General features: G+C 38.6%; 1 protein-coding gene across 1 annotated transcript in view; it reads left to right on the top strand.

The window, feature by feature from the left end:
• The window catches only part of LOC128657752 (uncharacterized), a 103482-nt gene that overhangs the window by 7628 nt on the left and 73153 nt on the right, over positions 1–22701 (top strand). The window contains exons 2-3 of the mRNA XM_053712160.1: positions 9309–9582; positions 9878–9994. Of these exons, the coding sequence (XP_053568135.1) occupies positions 9309–9582; positions 9878–9994 (391 nt within the window). The remainder of the gene's footprint in view (positions 1–9308; positions 9583–9877; positions 9995–22701) is intronic.

Below are 22701 nucleotides of genomic sequence, written 5' to 3'. Positions count from 1 at the left end.
TTTCTCTCTTTCTTTCTCTCTTTCTTTCTCTCTTTCTTTCTCTCTTTCTTTCTCTCTTTCTTTCTCTCTTTCTTTCTCTCTTTCTTTCTCTCTTTCTTTCTCTCTTTCTTTCTCTCTTTCTTTCTCTCTTTCTTTCTCTCTTTCTTTCTCTCTTTCTTTCTCTCTTTCTTTCTCTCTTTCTTTCTCTCTTTCTTTCTCTCTTTCTTTCTCTCTTTCTTTCTCTCTTTCTTTCTCTCTTTCTTTCTCTCTTTCTTTCTCTCTTTCTTTCTCTCTTTCTTTCTCTCTTTCTTTCTCTCTTTCTTTCTCTCTTTCTTTCTCTCTTTCTTTCTCTCTTTCTTTCTCTCTTTCTTTCTCTCTTTCTTTCTCTCTTTCTTTCTCTCTTTCTTTCTCTCTTTCTTTCTCTCTTTCTTTCTCTCTTTCTTTCTCTCTTTCTTTCTCTCTTTCTTTCTCTCTTTCTTTCTCTCTTTCTTTCTCTCTTTCTTTCTCTCTTTCTTTCTCTCTTTCTTTCTCTCTTTCTTTCTCTCTTTCTTTCTCTCTTTCTTTCTCTCTTTCTTTCTCTCTTTCTTTCTCTCTTTCTTTCTCTCTTTCTTTCTCTCTTTCTTTCTCTCTTTCTTTCTCTCTTTCTTTCTCTCTTTCTTTCTCTCTTTCTTTCTCTCTTTCTTTCTCTCTTTCTTTCTCTCTTTCTTTCTCTCTTTCTTTCTCTCTTTCTTTCTCTCTTTCTTTCTCTCTTTCTTTCTCTCTTTCTTTCTCTCTTTCTTTCTCTCTTTCTTTCTCTCTTTCTTTCTCTCTTTCTTTCTCTCTTTCTTTCTCTCTTTCTTTCTCTCTTTCTTTCTCTCTTTCTTTCTCTCTTTCTTTCTCTCTTTCTTTCTCTCTTTCTTTCTCTCTTTCTTTCTCTCTTTCTTTCTCTCTTTCTTTCTCTCTTTCTTTCTCTCTTTCTTTCTCTCTTTCTTTCTCTCTTTCTTTCTCTCTTTCTTTCTCTCTTTCTTTCTCTCTTTCTTTCTCTCTTTCTTTCTCTCTTTCTTTCTCTCTTTCTTTCTCTCTTTCTTTCTCTCTTTCTTTCTCTCTTTCTTTCTCTCTTTCTTTCTCTCTTTCTTTCTCTCTTTCTTTCTCTCTTTCTTTCTCTCTTTCTTTCTCTCTTTCTTTCTCTCTTTCTTTCTTTCTTTCTTTCTTTCTCTCTTTCTTTCTTTCTTTCTTTCTTTCTCTCTTTCTTTCTCTCTCTCTTTCTTTCTTTCTCTCTTTCTTTCTCTCTCTCTTTCTTTCTCTCTTTCTTTCTCTCTTTCTTTCTCTCTTTCTTTCTCTCTTTCTTTCTCTCTTTCTTTCTCTCTTTCTTTCTCTCTTTCTTTCTCTCTTTCTTTCTCTCTTTCTTTCTCTCTTTCTTTCTTTCTTTCTTTCTCTCTTTCTTTCTTTCTTTCTCTCTTTCTTTCTTTCTCTCTATTCTCATAAAAAGTGTCACAATCCTATGATCTCCCTAGCTACAGCGGAACATTTGCTGATCTAAACACTGAGAATGAGGAAATAGTTTAGGCAGCAATATGAAAGTTGAAGTCCCTAGTGTATGGTCTTAAAGGGACACTGAACCCACATTTTTTCTTTCATGGATCAGATAGAGCATGCAATTTTAAGTAACTTTCTAATTTACTCCTATTTTTTATTTGAAAAGCAAGAATGTAAGTTTAGATGCCAGCCCATTTTTGATTAACAACCTGGGTTCTTGCTGATTGGTGGATAAATTCACTGACCAATAAACAAGTGCTGTCCAGGGTCTTAACCAAAAATTGTCTGGCTCTTTAGCTTAGATTCCTTCTTTTTGAAATAAAGATAGCAAGAGCACAAATAAAAATTTAATAGGAGTAAATTAGAGTTTCTTTAAATTGCATGCTCTATCTGAATCATGAAAGAGAAAAAATCGGGATTCAGTGTCCCTTTAAAGCACATCAGTTATAGTAGCTTTAAAGAGACATGAAACCCATTACTCCCCCCCCCCCCCCCTTAATGATTCAGATAGAGCACTGGTTTTCAAATCTGTTTTCAGGATTACCTTGAATGAGAGCAGGTAAAATAATGTTTACTAATCAGCTGATTATTTCACCTGTGCTCCAGTTCATATATCCTCAATGTGACCTGTTATGGAGGCCCGAGGAAAGGTTTGAAAACTTTAATTTACTACTTTTTATTTTGCTTAGTTCTCTTTGTATCCTGAGGTGGGCTCTGGAGACAGAAGCTAGCTGCTGATTGGTGGCTGTACATAAATGCCTCTTCACTTTGCCTTTACCAATGTGCTCAGCTAGCTCCCAGTATTTCATGAAGGCCTCATGATTTTAGATGCAACAGGATAACATTTTCTCGGTGTGCTAATGTTTTTTTTTTTTAGATCTCTTCCTTGTTTATCTTTTAAAACCAGACCTCCTGCAATAACTAAGTTCCACTTGACCAAATTTTATTGCATATATCCAGAGCATTAATGCATCAAGTCAGTAAATGTCAGCACAAGAAAAGTGATTTAAAGTGTGTCCTCTATCCAGATAGCGGAGGTCAGAGGTGACATCCTGGTATATCTTATGACCTATTTTGTATTACTTGTGTGATTGGGTGAAGAAATATGATGTGTCACATTTAATATCAAACTAATCATGTCACAAGGAGATTGCCTATGAGTTGTACTATAATTCTCAGCCAGGGTTTCAGAGTTTTTATGACCTACCATAAAAAGGGGGCAGAGTTGAATCTTTGGCCCGCTCTAAAAGGGACCTGTCAGAAATCCCATCTCAAAACAATGCATTTAACGGATTTTAACAGAATTTTGTCATTCAACATGAAAAGCTGTTCATAAGTGTCTTACCATTTTCCAATTCAATTTTCCTGGAGCGGAGGCTATATTCTTTTAGGGTAAAGTTATAGGTTCTGTTTCTCCTTTTGTTTTAAAACGGTTTGCCTTGTGTATTTTATTTAAAGGGAAAGGAAAGTCAAAATTAAACTTGCATGATTCAGAGCATGTCATTTAAAGACACTTTTAAATTCACTTCTATTTTCAAATGTGCTTCGTTCTTAGTATCCCTTGTTAAAAAAAAATATGCACATATCATACACTAGTGGGAGCTGCTGCTAATTGGTGCCTGCACACATTTGTATCTTCTGATTGGCTAAATAGATATTTCTCTTGTAAGGTGTATCCAGTCCACGGATCATCCATTACTTGTGGGATATTCTCCTTCCCAACAGGAAGCTGCAAGAGGATCACCCACAGCAGAGCTGTCTATATAGCTCCTCCCCTAACTGCCACCTCCCAGTCATTCTCTTGCAGCTCTCGACAAGATAGGAAGTAGCTAGAGAGATGTGGTGAATTTATGTAGTTTATCTTCAATCAAAAGTTTATTTTCAAATGGTACCGGAGTTGTACTGTTTTAGCCTCAGGCAGAAAGTTGAAGAAGAGTCTGCCTGTGGTTTTTGATGATCTTAGCAGGTTGTAACTAAGATCCATTGCTGTTATCACACATAACTGAAGAGATGAGGTAACTACAGCTGGGGGAATGGCGTGCAGGGTCTCCTGCTATGAGGTATGTGCAGTTTACATTTTTCTAGAGAAATGAATATGCTAGAAAATGCTGTTAATACCGGATTTATTTAAGGTAAGCCTGATTACAGTGATTTAATAACGACTAGTATCATGCTTGCTGTAAAAGGTAATATTCTTAATACTTTCTCACATTACTGAAAATAAGATAACGTTTGCTGGAAGTGTTTAAATGTTTTTTTTCTACATATTGGTGATAAAACTTTATTGGGGCCCAGTTTTTTCCACATGGCTGGCTAGATTTTGCCTAGGGATATTTTTTTTTTTTTCAGGCCTAAATCGTGCAGTAGTTTTTGCAGCTTGAGACTTCCAGCTTCCCTAGGAGTCCCCTGAACACTTAGGACCTCTACAAAGGGTTTTTGTGCCTTCAAAAGTCGTTGTATGGGCAGGTAGGGTCACAGCAGAGCTGTGGCAGTTTGTTGTGACTGTTAAAAACGTTTCTCAATTATTTTTTTTATCCGGTTTTGAAACTAAGGGGTTAATCATCCATTTGCAAGTGGGTGCAATGCTCTGTTTAGTCTATTATACACACTGTAAACATTTTGTAAGATTTACTGCTTTTTATCACTGTTTTTCAATTTCTGACAAAATTTGTTTCTCTTAAAGGCACAGTACCGTTTTTATTTTTTCCTTGTTTACATTTATCAAAGTGTTTTCCAAGCTTGCTGGTCTCATTGCTAGTCTGTTTAAACATGTCTGACATAGAGGAAACTCCTTGTTCATTATGTTTAGAAGCCATTGTGGAACCCCCTCTTAGAATGTGAACCAAATGTACTGTTTTTACTTTGTTATAAAGATCATATTCTGTCTTTAAAAGATTTATCACCAGAGGAAATTGACAAGGGGGAAGTTATGCCGACTAACTCGCCCCACGTGTCAGGACCTTTGACTCCCGCTCAAGTGGCGCCAAGTACATCTAGCGTGCCCATGGCGTTTACTTTATAAGACATGGCAGCAGTTATGGATCATACCCTTACAGCGGTATTGTCCAAACTACCAGGGTTACAAGGAAAGCGAGACAGCTCTGGGACTAGAAAAAATACAGAGCTCTCTGACGCTTTAGTAGCTATGTCTGATATCCCCTCACAATATGCAGAAGCTGAGGCAGGAGAGCTTCTTTCTGTGGGTGATTTTTCTGACTTGGGGAAGATGCTTCAACCTGATTCTGATATGTCTACATTTAAATTTAAGCTTGAACACCTCTGCGTGTTGCTCAGGGAGGTTTTAGCTACTCTGGATGACTGTGACACCATTATAGTGCCAGAGAAATTGTGTAGATTGGATAAATACTATGCAGTGCCTGTTTACACTGATGTTTATCCAATACCTAAAATGTTTTCAGAAATTATTACTAAGGAATGGGATAGACCAGGTGTACCGTTCTCTCCCCCTCCTATTTTTAAGACATTTTTTCCAATAGATGCCGCTACACGGGACTTATGGCAAACGGTCCCTAGCTAAGCGTACAACTATTCCCGTCGAGGACAGTTGTGCTTTCCTAGATCCAATGGATAAAAGTTAGAGGGTTACTTTAAGAAAATGTTTATTCAACAAGGTTTTATTCTCCAGCCTCTTGCATGCATTGCCCCTTGTCACTGCTGCTGCGGCCTTCTGGTTTGAGTCTCTGGAAGAGGCCTTACAGGTAGAAACTCCATTGGATTATATACTTGACGCGCTTAAGCTAGCCAATTCATTTGTTTCTGACGCCGTTGTTCATTTAACCAAACTAACGGCTAAGAACTCAGGTTTTGCTATACAGGCGCGTAGGGCGCTATGGCTTAAATCCTGGTCAGCTGACGTTACTTCAAAGTCTAAGCTTCTCAACATTCCCTTCAAGGGGCAGACCCTATTCGGGCCTGGACTGAAGGAGATAATTTCTGATATTACTGGAGGAAAAGGTCATGCCCTTCCTCAGGATAGGTCTAATAAATTAGGACCAAACAAACTATTTTTCGTGCCTTTCGAAACTTTAAGACGAGCGCGGCATCAACTCCCTCTAATGCAAAAAAAGAGGAAAATTTTGCCCAGTCCAAGCCGGTCTGGAGACCTAACCAGGCCTGGAACAAAGGTAAGCAGGCCAAGAAGCCTGCTGCTGCCTCTAAGACGGCATGAAAGATCAGCCCCCGATCCGGTAACGGATCTAGTAGGGGGCAGACTTTCTCTCTTCACCCAGGCTTGGGCAAGAGATGTCCAGGATCCCTGGGCGTTGGAAATTGTGTCCCAGGGATATCTTCTGGACTTCAAAGCTTCTTCCCCAAAAGGAAGATTTCACCTTTCACAATTATCTGCAGACCAGATAAAGAGAGAGGCATTCTTACATTGTGTTCAAGACCTCCTAGTTATGGGAGTGATCCACCCAGTTCCAAAGGAGGAACAGGGGCAAGGCTTCTATTCAAATCTCTTTGTGGTTCCCAAGAAAGAGGGAACCTTCAGACCAATCTTAGATCTCAAGATCCTAAACAAATTTCTCAGGGTCCCATCTTTCAAGATGGAGACTATTCGAACTATCCTACCTATGATCCAGGAGGGTCAATACATGACAACCGTGGACTTAAAGGATGCTTATCTTCACATTCCGATACACAAAGATCATCATCGGTTTCTCAGGTTCGCCTTCCTAGACAGGCATTACCAGTTTGTGGCTCTTCCCTTTGGGTTCGCTACGGCACCAAGAATCTTTACGAAGGTTCTGGGGTCACTTCTGGCGGTCCTAAAGCCGCGGGGCATAGCAGTAGCCCCTTACCTAGACGACATTCTGATACAGGCGTGGAAAGTGAACGAAAAGAAGAGTTCTCTATCCCCTCTCACAAGAGTTTCCTTCCTGGGAACTCTGATAGATTCTGTAGAAATGAGGATTTACCTGAGAGGACAGGTTGTTAAAACTTCTAAATTACTGCTGTGTTCTTTATTCTACTTCTCGCCCTTCAGTGGCTCAGTGTATGGAAGTAATCGGCTTAATGGTAGCGGCAATGGACATAGTGCCGTTTGCCCGCCTACATCTCAGACCGCTGCAACTCTGCATGCTCAGTCAGTGGAATGGGGATTACACGGATTTGTCCCCTCTACTAAATCTGGATCAAGAGACAAGGGATTCTCTTCTCTGGTGGCTATCTCGGGTCCATCTGTCCAAAGGTATGACCTTCCGCAGGCCAGATTGGACAATAGTAACAGATGCCAGCCTTCTGGGCTTGGGTGCAGTCTGGAACTCCCTGAAGGCTCAGGGATCGTGGACTCAGGAGGAAGCACTCCTTCCGATAAACATTTTGGAACTAAGAGCGATATTCAATGCTCTTCAGGCTTGGCCTTGGCTAGCTGCGGTCAGGTTCATCAGATTTCAGTCGGACAACATCACGACTGTAGCTTACATCAACCATCAAGGGGGAAAAAGGAGTTTCCTAGCAATGTTTGAGGTTTCAAAGATAATCGATGGGCAGAGATTCACTCTTGCCATCTCTCAGCTATCCATATCCCAGGAGTAGAGAACTGGGAGGCGGATTTTCTAAGTCGACAGACTTTTCATCCGGGGGAGTGGGAGCTCCATCTGGAGGTATTTGCACAGTTGATTCAACTTTGGGGCAAACCAGAACTGGATCTCATGGTGTCTCGTCAGAACACCAAGCTTCCTTGTTACGGGTCCAGGGATCCCAAGGCAGCACTGATAGATGCTCTAGCAGTGCCTTGGTCCTTCAACCTGGCTTATGTGTTTCTTCTGCTCCCTCGTCTGATTGCCAAGATCAAACAGGAGAGAGCTTTGGTGATTTTGATAGCACCTGCGTGGCCTCGCAGGACTTGGTATGCAGATCTGGTGGACATGTCATCCTCTCCACCATGGACTCTGCCTCTGAGACAGGACCTTCTACTTCAGGGTCCTTTCAACCATCCAAATCTAATTTTTCTGCGTCTGACTGCTTGGAGATTGAACGCTTGATTTTATCAAAGCGTGGTTTCTCCGAGTCGGTCATTGATACCTTAATACAGGCGCGAAAGCCTGTCACCAGGAAAATCTATCATAAGATATGGTGTAAATATCTTCATTGGTGTGAATCCAAGGGTTACTCATGGAGTAAGGTCAGGATTCCTAGGATATTATCTTTTCTCCAAGAAGGATTGGAGACAGGTTTATCAGCTAGTTCCTTAAAGGGACAGATTTCTGCTCTGTTTATTCTTTTGCACAAACGTCTGGCTGAGGTTCCAGATGTTCAGGCTCTGGTTAGAATCAAGCCTGTTTTTAAACCTGTTGCTCCGCCATGGAGTTTAAATTTAGTTCTTAAAGTTCTTCAAGGGGTTCCGTTTGAACCTTTGCATTCTATAGATATTAAGCTCTTATCTTGGAAAGTTCTGTTTTTAGTAGCTATATCCTCGGCTAGAAGAGTTTCGGAGTTATCTGCTTTACAATGTGATTCCCCTTATCTCATTTTCCATGCAGATAAGGTAGTGTTACGTACCAAACCTGGTTTTCTGCCTAAGGTGGTATCTAATAAAAAATATCAATCAGGAGATTGTTCCGTCACTGTGTCCTAATCCTTCTTCAAAGAAGGAACGTCTATTACACAATCTTGACGTGGTTCGTGCTTTAAAGTTTTATTTACAAGCTACTAAAGATTTTCGTCAAACATCTGCATTGTTTGTTTGTTTACTATGGACAGAGGAGAGGCCAAAAGGCTTCGGCAACTTCTCTATCTTTTGGCTAAGAAGTATAATACGCTTAGCTTATGTGACTGCTGGCCAGCAGCCTCCTGAAAGAAAAACAGCTCATTCTACTAGAGCGGTAGCTTCCACATGGGCTTTTAAGAATGAGGCTTCTGTTGAACAGATTTGTAAGGCGGCGACTTGGTCTTCGCTTCATACTTTTTCTAAATTCTATAAATTTGATACTTTTGCTTCTTCGGAGGCTATTTTTGGGAGAAAGGTCTTACAGGCAGTGGTGCCTTCCGTTTAAGCGCCTGCCTTGTCCCTCCCTTCATCAGTGTCCTATAGCTGTGGTATTGGTATCCCACAAGTAATGGATGAATCCGTGGACTGGATACACCTTACAAGAGAAAACAATTTATGCTTACCTGATAAATTTATTTCTGTTGTGGTGTATCCAGTCCACGGCCCGCCCTGTCATTTTAAGGCAGGTGTTTTTTATTTATTTATTTTTTTATTTTTAAACTAGTCACCACTGCACCCTATAGTTTCTCCTTTTTTTTTTTTTTTTCTCGCTTGTCTTCGGTCGAATGACTGGGGGTGGCAGTTAGCGGAGGAGCTATATAGACAGCTCTGCTGTGGGTGTCCTTTTGTAGCTTTCTGTTGGGAAGGAGAATATCCCACAAGTAATGGATGAACCCGTGAACTGGATACACCACAAGAGAAATAAATGTATCGGGTAAGCATAAATTTAGTTTTTTTATGCAAATATACTTTACCTTGACATAGTTTCATGAGTTAGACGTTATGTGTCAGCCTGTCCAGTTTTTGTAGGTTCAAACTATGTATAGATTCTATAAATTCTAGGTTGTTCCATGATGGCCGGACACCATGTATCAATTTCATCTTGCTGCATTTTAGTCCTAAATGTACTATAGTATAGCAGAATGTTGGCATTTTACAAAGTCTGGTCTCCTTTCCATTCAGAATATGGGCACTTTCTGAAATAACCCATCTTCACGGTAGGCTGTCATTGTATTGACCTAAATTGTAGCTTTAAATATTTCTGCCCAGCAGCTTTATCCAAGTTATTTGCTTATTTTTCTAGGTTACATTTGGATCAGCATTCAGAAATAACTGCATGGACTACACTCCAAAAGAAGCATATAAGCTTTTGTTTGTGTGGGGAAAGCTGTATAAAACCCTGCCTTACAACAGACAGCTGCAAGATTTATTATTTTCGGGTATTCCACCACAAAAATATTGGGTACAGTGGCTTGCTTTAGAAGAAATGATTCCTCTTCCACCCATCCATCTTTCTGCTAAAGAAATTGAAGAGATTTGGGGCATTAAGAAAGAGCTGCTAGATGAAAAGCATAAAGGTTGGTGTTGGGATAAGATTTGTAGTGTATGCATGTGATTACCACAACCTTCTGTTTTTTCATGTTGCATTTTCTAATTCAAGTTTACTAGTTTGCAATTGAAACTACCATATGGAACAATCTGGTATGGGATTCGTTTCAGAGTGCACTAAACTGACCATTCATTGAGATGTTTTATCTTAAAGCAATGGTATAAAGCCTGTATAGTTATACAACTTTCTATGCTCCTTTTTGTTACATAGACTTGCTTTTATTTTGTCAATTTTATTTTCAATTACAGACGAATCCCTGGAAGAATCGGACCACCCTTCTTTCAAATATGAATGGAGGGAACTACACAACCTGGCTTTACAGTACCATGGAGAATATTCCAAAATACAGTCACATGTACTCCAGAAGATGAGCTCTGAAAGTAAGGTTAACTAGTTAAAGGGATAGAAAGGTCAAAATTGAAGTGTATGAATGCATTTCATTTTAAAGGGTTTTTGCAATATACCTCTATTAGCAAAAAGCCTTCCAGTAAGCTATTACTGTTTAGGCAGCATATGTACATATGCAAGTGTCAGTATTCAAGCACCATGCCTGCTCAGAGCTGGGGGTAAGGTGTATTGTCAGTGAAGGGTTATGAATCCCTCCAAAAAAAATTGTGGTTGTCAGAGCAAACCATTTTAAAATAGTTTTCAATTTACTTCTATTTTAAATTTTTCTTTGTTCCCATGGTATTCTTTGTTGGAGATACCTAGGTAGGCATCTGGAACACTACATGGCAGGAAATAGTGCTGCCATCTAGTGCTCTTGCAAACCTGCTGCCATAAAGTTCCCCTAAGCATAAATCCTGTGAAGGTTCAGTGTCCCGTCCCCCCCCCCCCCCCCAGTCAAGTTTGCGGCTATGGGAGTGTTTGTTCCTGTTTGGATTTTATTCAAATTTCATGTTCCAAGTAGGAAGGAATTTTCAGATCAGTTTGGATCTTAATCTCTGGATAAGTTTGTCAGTTTTTACTTTCAAAATAGAAACTGCTTGGGCTTTCCTGCCTTTTTGTTCAGTAAAGTCAGTTTATACCCTCAGATTTTAAGGATGCTTACATGTAATATGGGTAGACTTGATGGGCCTTTTTGGTTCTTATCTACCGTCAAATTCTATGTTTCGATTTATGTTCCAATTCTGTAAACATAATTTTTTAAGACTTTTCAGTTTGTTGCTTTATCAGAATGTTTATTAAAGTTCTGGGAACCCTTTTTTTTCTGTGATCAGAGTTTAGGGTATTGCAGTGTTTCCTTACCTGGTCGATATCTTGGTTCTGCTTTTATTTTTATAGCAGATCCTCTTTCAATATGGTTGGAAAATACATTTTCCAAGGAGTTCTCTAGTTTCTCAAGACACAAGTTGTTTTGTTTCTGAGAGATCAGATATTACATTTTCCATGAATATCTTTTACAGCTAGTGTTAGCTTGTTAATTTTCAGTATCTTTCTTTTCTAAATTAGGTCTCATGTTTGTATTGGATGCTTTGATGTTTGCTCTTTTTATTTGATGCCTCTTAAAGGGACTGTCTAGTCAAAATTAAACTTTCATGGTTCAGATAGGGAATACAATTTTTTAAACAACTTTCCAATTCACTTTTATCAAATTTGCTTTGTTCTCTTGGTATGCTTTGTTGAAAGCTAAACCTAGGTTGGCTCATATGCTAATTTCTAAGCCCTTGAGTCCGCCTGTTATTTCAATGCATTTAGCAGTTTTTCACAGTTAGAGGGTGTTGGTTCATGTGTGACATACAGATAACATTGTGACCATGCCGTGAAGTTACAAATGAAAGGGCTCTGATTGGCTAAATGCAAGTCTGTCAAAAGAACTGAAATAAGGGGGCAGTCTGCAAAGGCTTAGATACAAGGTAATCAGAGGTAAAACGTGTATTATAACTGATGGTTGTGCAAAACTGGGGAATGGGTAATAAAATTTAAGCTTTGTATTCTTCAGCAATGGGCAGGTATCTTACTCCGCTGCATTAACATTTATCTAGTTCACAGGAAAGGTTAGTCTGTCTGGGTGGCTGAATCATCACCTTTTTATGCAGTGGGCTTCTCTTGCCCTTCCTATTTGTTCTGTTATCACCTTGGATGCAAGCCTTTCAGGTTAGGGGGGCATCTTGGGGTATCTGATGCCAAAGTAGGGTTTGGTTTCTTCAGAAGATGAGGTTGCAAATTGTTATAGCACTCTGTCCTTCAGAGTTGGCCTCTGCTGAAAAGAGAATCACATCAGTTTTCAGACAGTCAGTCATTTTGCAGTGGCTTTCAACTTTCTTCATAGCTAGGAAACTACTAGTTTTCCCCTGATAAAAGTGTCTTAAGTTCTTTCCTGGGCAGAAGCCCATTGTGTTTTTTTATTTTTTTTTTCTGCAGGGGTGAACTGGGAAGCAATCAGGATACAAGACTGATCTTGGTAATCACTGTACCAGAGTATGCAGATCTGGTTCAGATATCCAGTTGCCATCCTTGGTCTCTTCCAGAGTCTGGGCTCTATGCATTTAAGGTAATTTCTTTCATGTAAGTGGCAAGAGTCCATGAGCTAGTGACGTATGGGCTATACATTACTACCAGGAGGGGGCATAGTTTCTCAAACCTCAAAATGCCTATAAATAAAACTCCTACCTCACACATACCTTAGTTTTACAATCTTTGCCTCTCATGGAGGTGGTGAAGCAAGTTGTGCTAGATTTTCTTCTGTGATAGGTGCTTCTAAGCATATTGAAGCCCAGTTCCTCTCAAAGTACAGTGTTTGTCTGAGGGATGTGAAGGGAGTATTGCCTGATGATGCCATGTTTTAACTATGGGAAAATCTAGTCTAAGGCTCTGTAAATCAGTCGCAGAGATTCATCTCTGCCTCCCTTTTCAGATCAACATTATTCTCCTCTACCATTACCTCTGCTGATATGTTTTAGTACTGGTTTGGCTGCCTGCTATGTGGCTGGGTGTCTTCTGGTAAGTTTATATAATTTTTTATGACACTCTCAGCTATGTTTGCCACTTTCTTATAAAGTTTTAAATGTATATTGTATATATTTTCCATGAGTCAGGTCTGTGTATTTCCCTTTGCAGTCAACCGTTTCAGCATGGAAATTGTCTGAGAGGTTTTTTTTTTTAGACTTACCTGGGGTTTCAGTTACTTATAACTTGGAGTCTGTTTTTTCAAAATCTTTGTGGACTTTGGTTCGTGATGATGCAGAATGTTATATATATATTCAACATTTTTGGTGAGAAAAATGTTGCCGTTAAGTCTACAGCCAGACCCGGTCTCATCGATATCAGTTTGGCTACGGAGACTTAATTCCAAATGTAGTAGGTTCAATTCAACTCCTATCTCACGCTTTCAGATTCTCTGCTTGGGAAGCAGCTTCTCTGGTTGCTCTTTAGCGGGGCTTCTTCTTCAAAGGAATCTACTGCCTAATCCGGATTGTTTCAGCTATACAGTAAGAGCTTTTACTTATCTAGATCTCTTGATTAATATTTTTTTTTTTAATTGTACATGTATGTGAACTTCTGGTAACCACCTATTACCCCTGCTGTCCACTTTACCAGCTGCCTCCTATCAGCTATAGGGGTTAACCATTTGTGTCACCAAATATAAACTGAAGGGATTGTGCTATATTTTTTGAGTATAACAACTGTTACACTCGTGCATATGTTATCATCTTTATCTATTTGGCTTTATTCCTTCTACACCCTAGTTAAGCCAGTTTCTTTAAAAGTTCATATAGCTAATTTATTCACTGTTGAGGTTCAAACCTAACTTAAAGGTACACTATACCCAAACATTTTCTTTCATGATTAAGGTAGAGAATACAATTTTAAACATTCCAATTTACTTCTATTACCTAATTTGCTTCATTCTTTAGATATACTTTAATGAAGCAATAGCAATGCACACGGTGAACCAATCAGCAGCCACTAAGCATATCTAGATATGCTTTTCAGCAAAGAATATCAAGCGAATGAAGCAAAATAGATAGAAGTAAATTGGAAAGTTGTTTATATTGTATGCTCTTTCTAAATCATGAAAGAAAAAAATTGGGTTTCATGTCCCTTAAATTATACCTGTTTTCCTTGTAGGACATTTTGCGTAATACTGAACCAGGTATCCCAACGCGAGTCACTTCATTTCTTGCAACTTTCTTGACCCAAGTTTTTTTGGCGCAAAATCGCGCCAGTTATGACATCATTTCACTTGTTAAGCTTTGGCGCCAAAAGTTGGTGGGTTTTTTATCAAGAGTCTTGATAAAGGCCTAGGAAAAGGCCGAAACGCGTAGACCTGGTAAGCATTTTTTCAATAGGAGTACATATTTGAAATTGTTTTACACATTGTGTATTATTTCTATCCCACAGGTTTCTATTTTTGAATTTTAAAACACATTTTTTACAACACTTTTTCTTCACCATCTTATTTTTATTTTGATAAATCTGCTGAAACCTTCGCACTCAGCATCTTCTTTTTTATATTATCCACTGGGGCAGGGACCCCCTGGCTCCATAAGGACATCACATAATAAGAGACAAGGACAACACTGTACACAGGGATTCCACTTTACATTCATTTCTGCTTTTTTTCACGTATTTTATTTTCTCTCAGTTCCTCAGTGAACTAAGGATTGACATATTTTTCACTTATTTTGTCATTTTTTCTTCCTTTGCATTTTCAACACAGGATTTACACTGATTCCTTTTATTTTTGGAACATTTCACACTGGAACACTGTCACATTCCTTTTTTTGGACATTGGATCACCGTCACATTTTTATACTTTTATATTTTTATATTTTTACACTTTTATTCAACATTGTCAATTGAAATATTTTTATTGTCATTGAATTATTTTTATTGTCATTGAATTGTATCTGTATCACCCACATTTACATGTTATATTATCTCTAACGAGATTACTTCTCCTATGTGTTTATGCTCTCAAGATTTTATTCATATATATTTTATTAGCGTGGATCCATGCACATGTAATATTGTGTTTTTATGAAACATTGCATTTTATCGTCTCCTATATGTTTTATCTACAATAAATTGTTTTAACACTTTTACCACATATTTGTAGCACACGACAGAGTTTACTCATATATATAACCTTAGCCTCCTCATTGTTGGCGCCTGGGCATATTTTTCATAGTTCTATTTATATAGGTGGGAGCTAGGTACCACCGCCTCAGGCTCAAAAGGTTTCAGTTGGCCCTGGGATATACCACCACATCCCTAGTATATTGTAATTCATCATATTTGGACAGTTTAAAGTTCAAAATCAGTGGATTTAGAATATTGTTTCTAGGGGTTTCAGAATAAGACCTCCCATTGGAAGATTCTTTTTTCCAACAATCCCTGGGAAAACTCAGGTTTTTCGGAGATATTTTAGACCTAGAGCTTTCAGGGGTGATTGTTCCAGTTCCTCTGCAGGAATGGGGTTTGGGTTTTATTCAGATCTATTCATTGTCCCAAAGAAATTCGTTCAGACCAATTATGGATTGGAAATGTTTAAATCTTTTTGTAGAGTCCCAACTTTCAAGATGGTAAGGACTAATCTTCCTTTTGTTCAGCAAGGTCATTTTATGTCTACAATAGACTTGCAGGATGCTAATCTTCACATTCTACTTCATCCAGACCACTATGATTCTTTTTCCTAGACAAGCAATACCAATTTGTCGCTCTTCCGTTTGGCTTAGCGACAGGGCACCAAGAACCTTTGAAAAAATTCTCAGAGCTATCTGTAATCGGAGAGCATGGTATTGCAGTATTTCCTTATTTGGAATATAGCTTGGTACTGGCTCAATATTTTCATTTAGCACAATCTCACACAATTACTGTGGTTTCTTCAGACTAGGGTCATCTTTATAGGTTTCCAGATAGATTCAGTATTCATGACTTTCTGACAGACCAGAGATGAATGAGATTAGTTTTGGCTTGTCTAAACCTTCAGTCTCTATCATTCCCTTTGGTGGCTATGTCCATGGAAGATTTAGGTCTCATGACTGCAGCATTGGACGTGATCCCCTTTGCTCGTTTTTATGAGGCCTCTACAGCTTTTGCATGTTGCACCAATGGTGCAGGGATTATACTCGGATATCAACTGATATACTTAAATCCCAACACTCGACTCTCTCTGACTTTGTGGTTAGACCATCTTATTTTTCAAGGGGCTTAATTTTTCCGTTCTACCTTGACTGATCACAACAGATGCAAGTTTTTCAGGTTGGGAAGCTGCCGGGGGGGGGGGGGTGGGGGTTCTGACAGCACAAGGGGTTTGGAAACCTCGAGAGGCAAGGTTACCAATCAATATTTTAGAACTCAGTGCTATTTTCAGAGCTCTTTAGGCATGGCCTCTATTGAAGAGAGAAATTTACATTCATTTTCAAACAGACTATATCACAATAGTGGCACATGTCAATCAAGAAGGGACTCGCAGTCCTTCAGCAATAAGGGAAGTATATCGTATACTTTCTTGGGCTGAATCCAACTCTTGTTTAATTTCTGCGATTCATATCCCAGGTGTAGACAATTGGGAAGCGGATTATCTCAGCTGTCAGACTTTACATCTGGGGGAGTGGTCTCTCCATCATGTGGTTTTTTTTTTTTCATCTTGTACAGATGTGGGGTCTTCCAGAAATAGATCTGATGGCCTCTTGTCTAAACAAGAAGCTTCTCAGATACCTTTCCAGGTCCAGGGATCCTCAGGCGGAGATGGTGGATGCCTTAGCAGTTCTTGGTTTTACCAACCTGCTTATTTTTGTCTCTGGTTCTTCTTCCAAGGGTGTTCTCCAAAATCATAATGGTTTTTTGTATGCAAATCTTGTTCGGATGTCTACTTGCCAGCCTTGGCCACTTCCTTTTAGGCCAGACCTGTCTTAAGGGCCCTTTTTTACCATCAGGATCTCAAATCTTTATATTTAAAGGCATGGAAATTAAACGCTTAGTACTTAGTCATAGATATTTCTCTGTCTGTTTCTAGGAAAATCTATATTTCTTGGCATTCTTTAGAATTCTTAGGATTTTACAGTTTCTTTGGGATGGTTTGGATAAGGTTTTTGTCTGCAAGTACTTTGAAGGACAAATTTCTGCTCTTTCTGTCTTCTTTTCATAGAAAGATTTCTAAACTTCAGAATGTTCACTTTTTTGTTTAGGCTTTGATTTATATCAAACCTGTTAATTCTATTTTCTCCTCCTTGGAGTCTCAATTTGGTTTTGAAGTTTGTTTGTTTTTGTTTTTCAGGCTCCTCCTTTTAAGCCTATGGATTTTCTAGATATTAGATTACTTTCTTAGAAAGTTATTTCTTTTAGCTATCTCTTCTGCTAAAACAGTTTCTCAATTGTCTGCTCTCTTGTGAGTCTCCTTTATCTGATTTTTCCATCAAGATAAAGCTGTTTTGCGGACTTTATTTAAATTGTGAATTCTAACATCAATATTGAAATTGTTGTTCCTTTTGTGTCCTAATCCTAAGAATACTCTTGAAAGATCTTTACATTCTTTGGATGTGGTAAGAGTTTTGAAATATTATGTTGAGGCTACATAAGATTTCAGTAAGACTTCTAGTCTATTTGTGTGGTTTTTTTTTTCTGGCTCCAGGAAAGGTCAGAAAACTTCTCTTTTCTCTGGCATCTTGGTTGAAACTTTTGTTTCACAAAGCTTATTTAATTATTACTGCTCATTCTACTAGATTAGTTGCCTTTTCTAGGGTTTTTCAAGAATGAAGCTTCAGTTTATCGAATTTGCAAAGCAGCAATTTGGTCTTTGCATACTTTTACTAAATTTACTTTTTTTATGTGTTTGCTTCTTCGGAAGCGGCCTTTGGTAAAAGGGTTCTTCAGGCAGTTGTCGGTTTGATTCTAGTGCCTTTGAATTGAGTTTTTGGATTTTTTTTTATAAAAACGTAATTATATTTTGGCTTTATTTTCTCAGCGGTCTTAGCTGTTCTATCCCTCCCTCTCTAGTGACTTGTGGATTTCCAGAATCTTGGGTATAATATTTTTTTGTATAAAGCACTTTTTTCCAGTTCCTCTTTTTTTTATGCTTGTTACTCCATTTACACCTCACTTCTTGGCTACATGTTAACTAAGGTATGAGGTAGGAGGTTTATTTATTGGCATTTTGAGGTTTGGAAAAACTTTACCCCTCCTGGTAGGAATGTATATCCCATAGGTCAATAGCTCATGGACTCTTGCCACTATGAAAGAAATTAATTTATCAGGTAAGTTCTTACGTAAATTATGTTGTTTTTTTTGTTTTTTTTATTTCATCAGGATCTTAATTCTCTAAGGTTAATGGCATTGACATTGAACAGTTATTTCTCAGGCAGAGAGGTTTCTCCGAATTTAAGACTGATATAGGCCTGCAAGCATATGACTTGGAAGGTTTATCATAAGGTGGGGAAGGCCTTTTTTTTTTTTTTTTTTTTTTTTTTTTTTTTCTGGCATTATTTTAGAATTCCTTTGGTCTTGCAGGGTGGTTTAGATGAGGATTTATCTGCAGGGTGGTTTAGATGAGGATTTATTATTTTTTTTATTTTTTTTACATTCATGGTTTTTATTGTTTAAAAAGATAATCCTTTTATGACTCATTGCATAACAAACACTTATATTAATATACTTTTTGTCTCTGATTACCTTGAATCCTAAGCCTCTGGCTAAAATACAAGTCTGTCAAAAGAACTGAAATAAGGGGGCAGTTTGCAATCAGTGTTAACTCATAAATATATGGCACACATGAACTAGCGCTGTCTAGCTGTGACAACTGTCAAAATGCCTTGAGATAAGAGGTGGCATTCAAGGGCTTAAAAATTATCATATGAGCCTACTTAAGTTAAGCTTAAAACAAAGAATACTAAGAACAAACCAAATTTGAAGATGCAAGTAAATTGGAAAGTTGTTTAAAATTACATTCCCTATTTGAATCATATAAATTTAATGTAACTTTTTTTTTTTTTCCCCCCCTCTCCAAGATTGTATCTTTAGATTTTATAAGTCGGGAAATTGTCGTCCGTTTGTTGTAATCCTCAAATTCTTCAGCTGCTGCTTTTACATATCTTGGATGCTGTAAGAGCCTTGAGTATAAAGAATTTCAGACAAACTTACAGGTAGATTACGAGTTAGGTGCGCTAGAGGGTTTTTAATGAACGCAACAAAAGTTGCGTTATTTCACCCTCTATAGCGCAGCCATTACAAGTTTTAAAACAGATGGCTTGTGCGTGTGATATGATGGTTTTAAACTCCATACCGCACAAAATACAAGTGCTATTTTGACGTGCTCGTTCACCCTTCCCCATAGACATCAATGGGGAGTGAGGGTTAGAAAAAACTAACACCTGCGATCATGGAATTAAAAGCTACGCAACGCAAACCCATTGTCTATGGTGGGAAAAAAGTTGCGTTTAAACATAACACCCTAACATAAACCCAAAATCCAAACAGCCCTAATCTGCCGCCACCTACATAATGTTGTTAACCCCTAATCTGCCGCTCCTGATATCGCTGCCACTATATTAACCCCTAAATCTCTGGCCTCACACATCGCAACAACCTAAATTAACTATTAACCCGTAACCCTAACACCCCCTAACTTTAACATAATTTAAATAGAGCTAAATTAAAGTTACAATTGACTAAATACCTATTTATAACAAAATACATACTTACCTGTTAAATAAAACCTAAGATAGCTACAATATAACTAATAGTTATATTGTAGCTAGCTTAGGTTTTATTTTACAGGTAAGTTTGTATTTTTTTTTAACTAGGTAGACTAGTTAGTAAATAGTTATTTACTAACTACCTAGTTAAAAGTTGAAATAAAACCTAAGCTGCCTTACACTAAAACCTACCATTACCTACCGCTTGAAGGATCTTCATCCTGATGGCTCCATCTTCATTCCTATTGGCTAATTTGATTTTGGAAATTCTATAAAATCAGCCAATAGGATGATAGCTACTGAAATTCTATTGGCTGATTTGAACAGCCAATAGAATTTCAGAAGCTCTCATCCTATTGGCTGAATAGAATTTCCAAAATCAAATCAGCCAATAGGAATGCAAGGGACGCCATTTTGAATCACGTACCTTGCATTGAAGATTCAGTATACGGCGGCGACCGTATGAAGAGGATGGTCCGCGCCGGATGTCTTCAGGATGGACCCGCTCCAACCCTGCCGGGATGAAGATAGAAGATGCCGCCTGAATGGATGAAGACCACGCCGCTTGAATGAAGACTTCTCGCCGCCTGGATGTCTGGACTTCAGAAACTAAGTGGATCTAAGGGGGTTAGTGTTAGGATTTTTTAAAAAACTTTTTTTGGATGTGTTTGTGGTTTTGTTTTGTTTTGTTTAGGCTTTGGGCTTTTCTTAAAAGACCCAAATGCCCTTTTCAGGGCAATGCAAAAGAGCTAAGCTAAATGCCCTTTTCAGGGTAATGGATAGCTTAGGTTTTTTGTTTTGGGGGGTTGGTTGGGTGGTGGGTTTTACTGTTGGGGGGGGGGGGGGGTCTTTGTATTTTTTTTTTTTTTTTTTTTACAGGTAAGAGCTGTTTAACTTAGGGTAATGACCTACAAAAGGCCATTTTAAGGGCTATTGGTAGTTTATTGTAGGCTAGGGTTTATTTTTATAGGGCTATTAGATTAGATGTCAATCTTATTTTTGCTAATTTCGTTTTATTTTTTTCTGATTAGATAATTTGTAATTGTTTTTTAGTAGTGTTAGGATTTTTTAATGTGTAATGTAAGTTTTTTTTTTTTTTTTTTTTTTTTTTTTTTTTTTTTTTCTTTAATTGGTAGTTTAATAGTTATTAATTTAATAGTTTTTTTTTTTTTTTTAATTTGACAGGTAAGTTAATTTAAGATAGGGAAATTGTAGTTTTAATCTAAAGTTAAGGGGGCGTTGGGTTTAGGGTTTACTAGTTAAAATTTATTGCGATATGGGTGGGTTTAGGGGTTAATAGGTTTATTATAGTGGCGGCGGTGTAGGAGTTAATAACTTTAGTATAGTGGGGGCTATGTGGGCGGACGGCAGATTAGGGGTTAATATTTCAATAGTGTTTGCGATGCGGGAGGGTGGCGGATTAGGGGTTAATAACTTTAATATAGTATTTGCGATGCAGGAGGGTCTCTGTTTAGGGGTTAATAGGTAGTTTATGGGTGCTAGTGTACTTTGTAACACTTTAGTTAAGAGTTTTATGTAAGTTTTGTTGCGTAAAACTCATAACTACTGCTCTCAGATGGCGTTACGGATTGTGTTGGTATAGGGTGTAACGCAAGCTATTTAGCCTTAACGCAAAACTCATAATGGCTGCCCTATGGAAGTCCCATGAAAACTTCATTTCTCCAACATTGGTGTGTCCGGTCCACGGCGTCATCCATTACTTGTGGGAATATTCTCTTCCCCAACAGGAAATGGCAAAGAGCACAGCAAAAGCTGCCCATATAGCCCCTCCTCGGGCTCCGCCCCCCAGTCATTCTCTTTGCCGCTCTGAACAAGTAGCATCTCCACGGAGATGGTGAAGAGTATGAGGTGCAATACTTTTAAAGCATTAAGACACTAGGGTGAAAATTTGGTAAAGATTGGATATTTGCTTCATAGTTTTTCACACATTCAGAAATAAAGTGTGCTCTGTTTAACATTTAAAGAGACAGTAACGGTTTTGTTTAAAAACGTTTTTTTTGCATTATTACCCTGTGTAAGCCTGTCTAACATGTCTGTACCTTCAGATAGAACATGTTCTTTACGTATGGAGGCCAAGGTGGTCCCCCCTTCAAATGTATGTGATAATTGTGCCATGGCGTCCAGACAAAGTAAGGACAGTACTGTCACATTTAATAAGGTTGCCCAAGATGATTCCTCAAATGAAGGTAGTGGGGATCGTTCTTCATCCTCTCCTTCTGTGTCAATACCAGTTATGCCCACGCAGGCGACCCCTAGTACATCTAGCGCGCCAATGCTTGTTACTATGCAACAATTAACGGCAGTAATGGATAATTCCATAGCTAATATTTTATCCAAAATGCAAGCATTTCAAAGAAAGCGTGATTGCTCAGTTTTAAATACAGTGGAGCAAGAAGGCGCTGATGATTTATCTGTCATACCCTCACACCAGTCAGAAGTGGCAGTGAGGGAGGGTTTGTCGGAGGGAGAACTTTCAGATTCAGGAAGAATTTCTCAACAGGCAGAACCTGATGTTGTGACGTTTAAATTTAAGTTAGAGCATCTCCGCATTAATTAAGGAGGTACTAACTACGCTGGATGATTGTGACTCTTTGGTCATTCCAGAAAAATTGTGCAAGATGGACAAATTCCTAGAGGTCCCAGTGCACCCTGATGCCTTTCCGATACCTAAAAGGGTGGCGGACATAGTGACTAAGGAGTGGGAGAAGCCAGGCATACCTTTTGTCCCACCTCCTATATTTAAGAAATTGTTCCCCATGGTCGACCCAAGGAAGGACACATGGCAAACAGTCCCTAAGGTTGAGGGGGCAGTTTCTACGCTAGCCAAACGCACGACTATTCCCATTGAGGTCAATTGTGCTTTCAAAGATCCTATGGATAAAAAATTGGAGGGTTTGCTTAAAAAGATTGTTGTTCAGCAAGGTTACCTCCTCCAACCAATTTCGTGCATTATTCCTGTCACTACGGCGGCGTGTTTCTGGTTTGATGAACTAGAGAAGTCGCTCAATAAGGAGACTCCATATGAGGAAGTCATGGACAGAATTCATGCACTTAAGTTGGCTAATTCCTTTATTTTAGATGCCGCTTTGCAATTAGCGAGATTAGCGGCGAAAAATTCAGGGTTTGCAATTGTGGCGCGCAGAGCGCTCTGGCTAAAGTCTTGGTCGGCGGATGCATCTTCCAAGACAAAATTGCTTAATATCCCTTTCAAAGGTAAGACCCTTTTTGCGCCAGAATTGAAAGAAATTATTTCAGACATCACTGGGGGGGAGGGCCATGCCCTCCCACAGGATAGGCCTTTCAAGGCTAAGAATAAGTCCAATTTTCGTTCCTTTCGTAATTTCAGGAACGGACCGGCTTCTAACTCTGCAGCCTCTAGACAAGAGGGTAACGCTTCCCAGGCTAAGCCAGCTTGGAAACCAATACAA

The sequence above is a fragment of the Bombina bombina genome, chromosome 4 (assembly GCF_027579735.1).
Source record: "Bombina bombina isolate aBomBom1 chromosome 4, aBomBom1.pri, whole genome shotgun sequence".
In the NCBI taxonomy this organism is placed as follows: Eukaryota; Metazoa; Chordata; class Amphibia; order Anura; family Bombinatoridae; genus Bombina; species Bombina bombina.
Note: the sequence above shows the minus strand (reverse complement) of the source record. Positions and strands in the feature narration are given on the sequence as shown.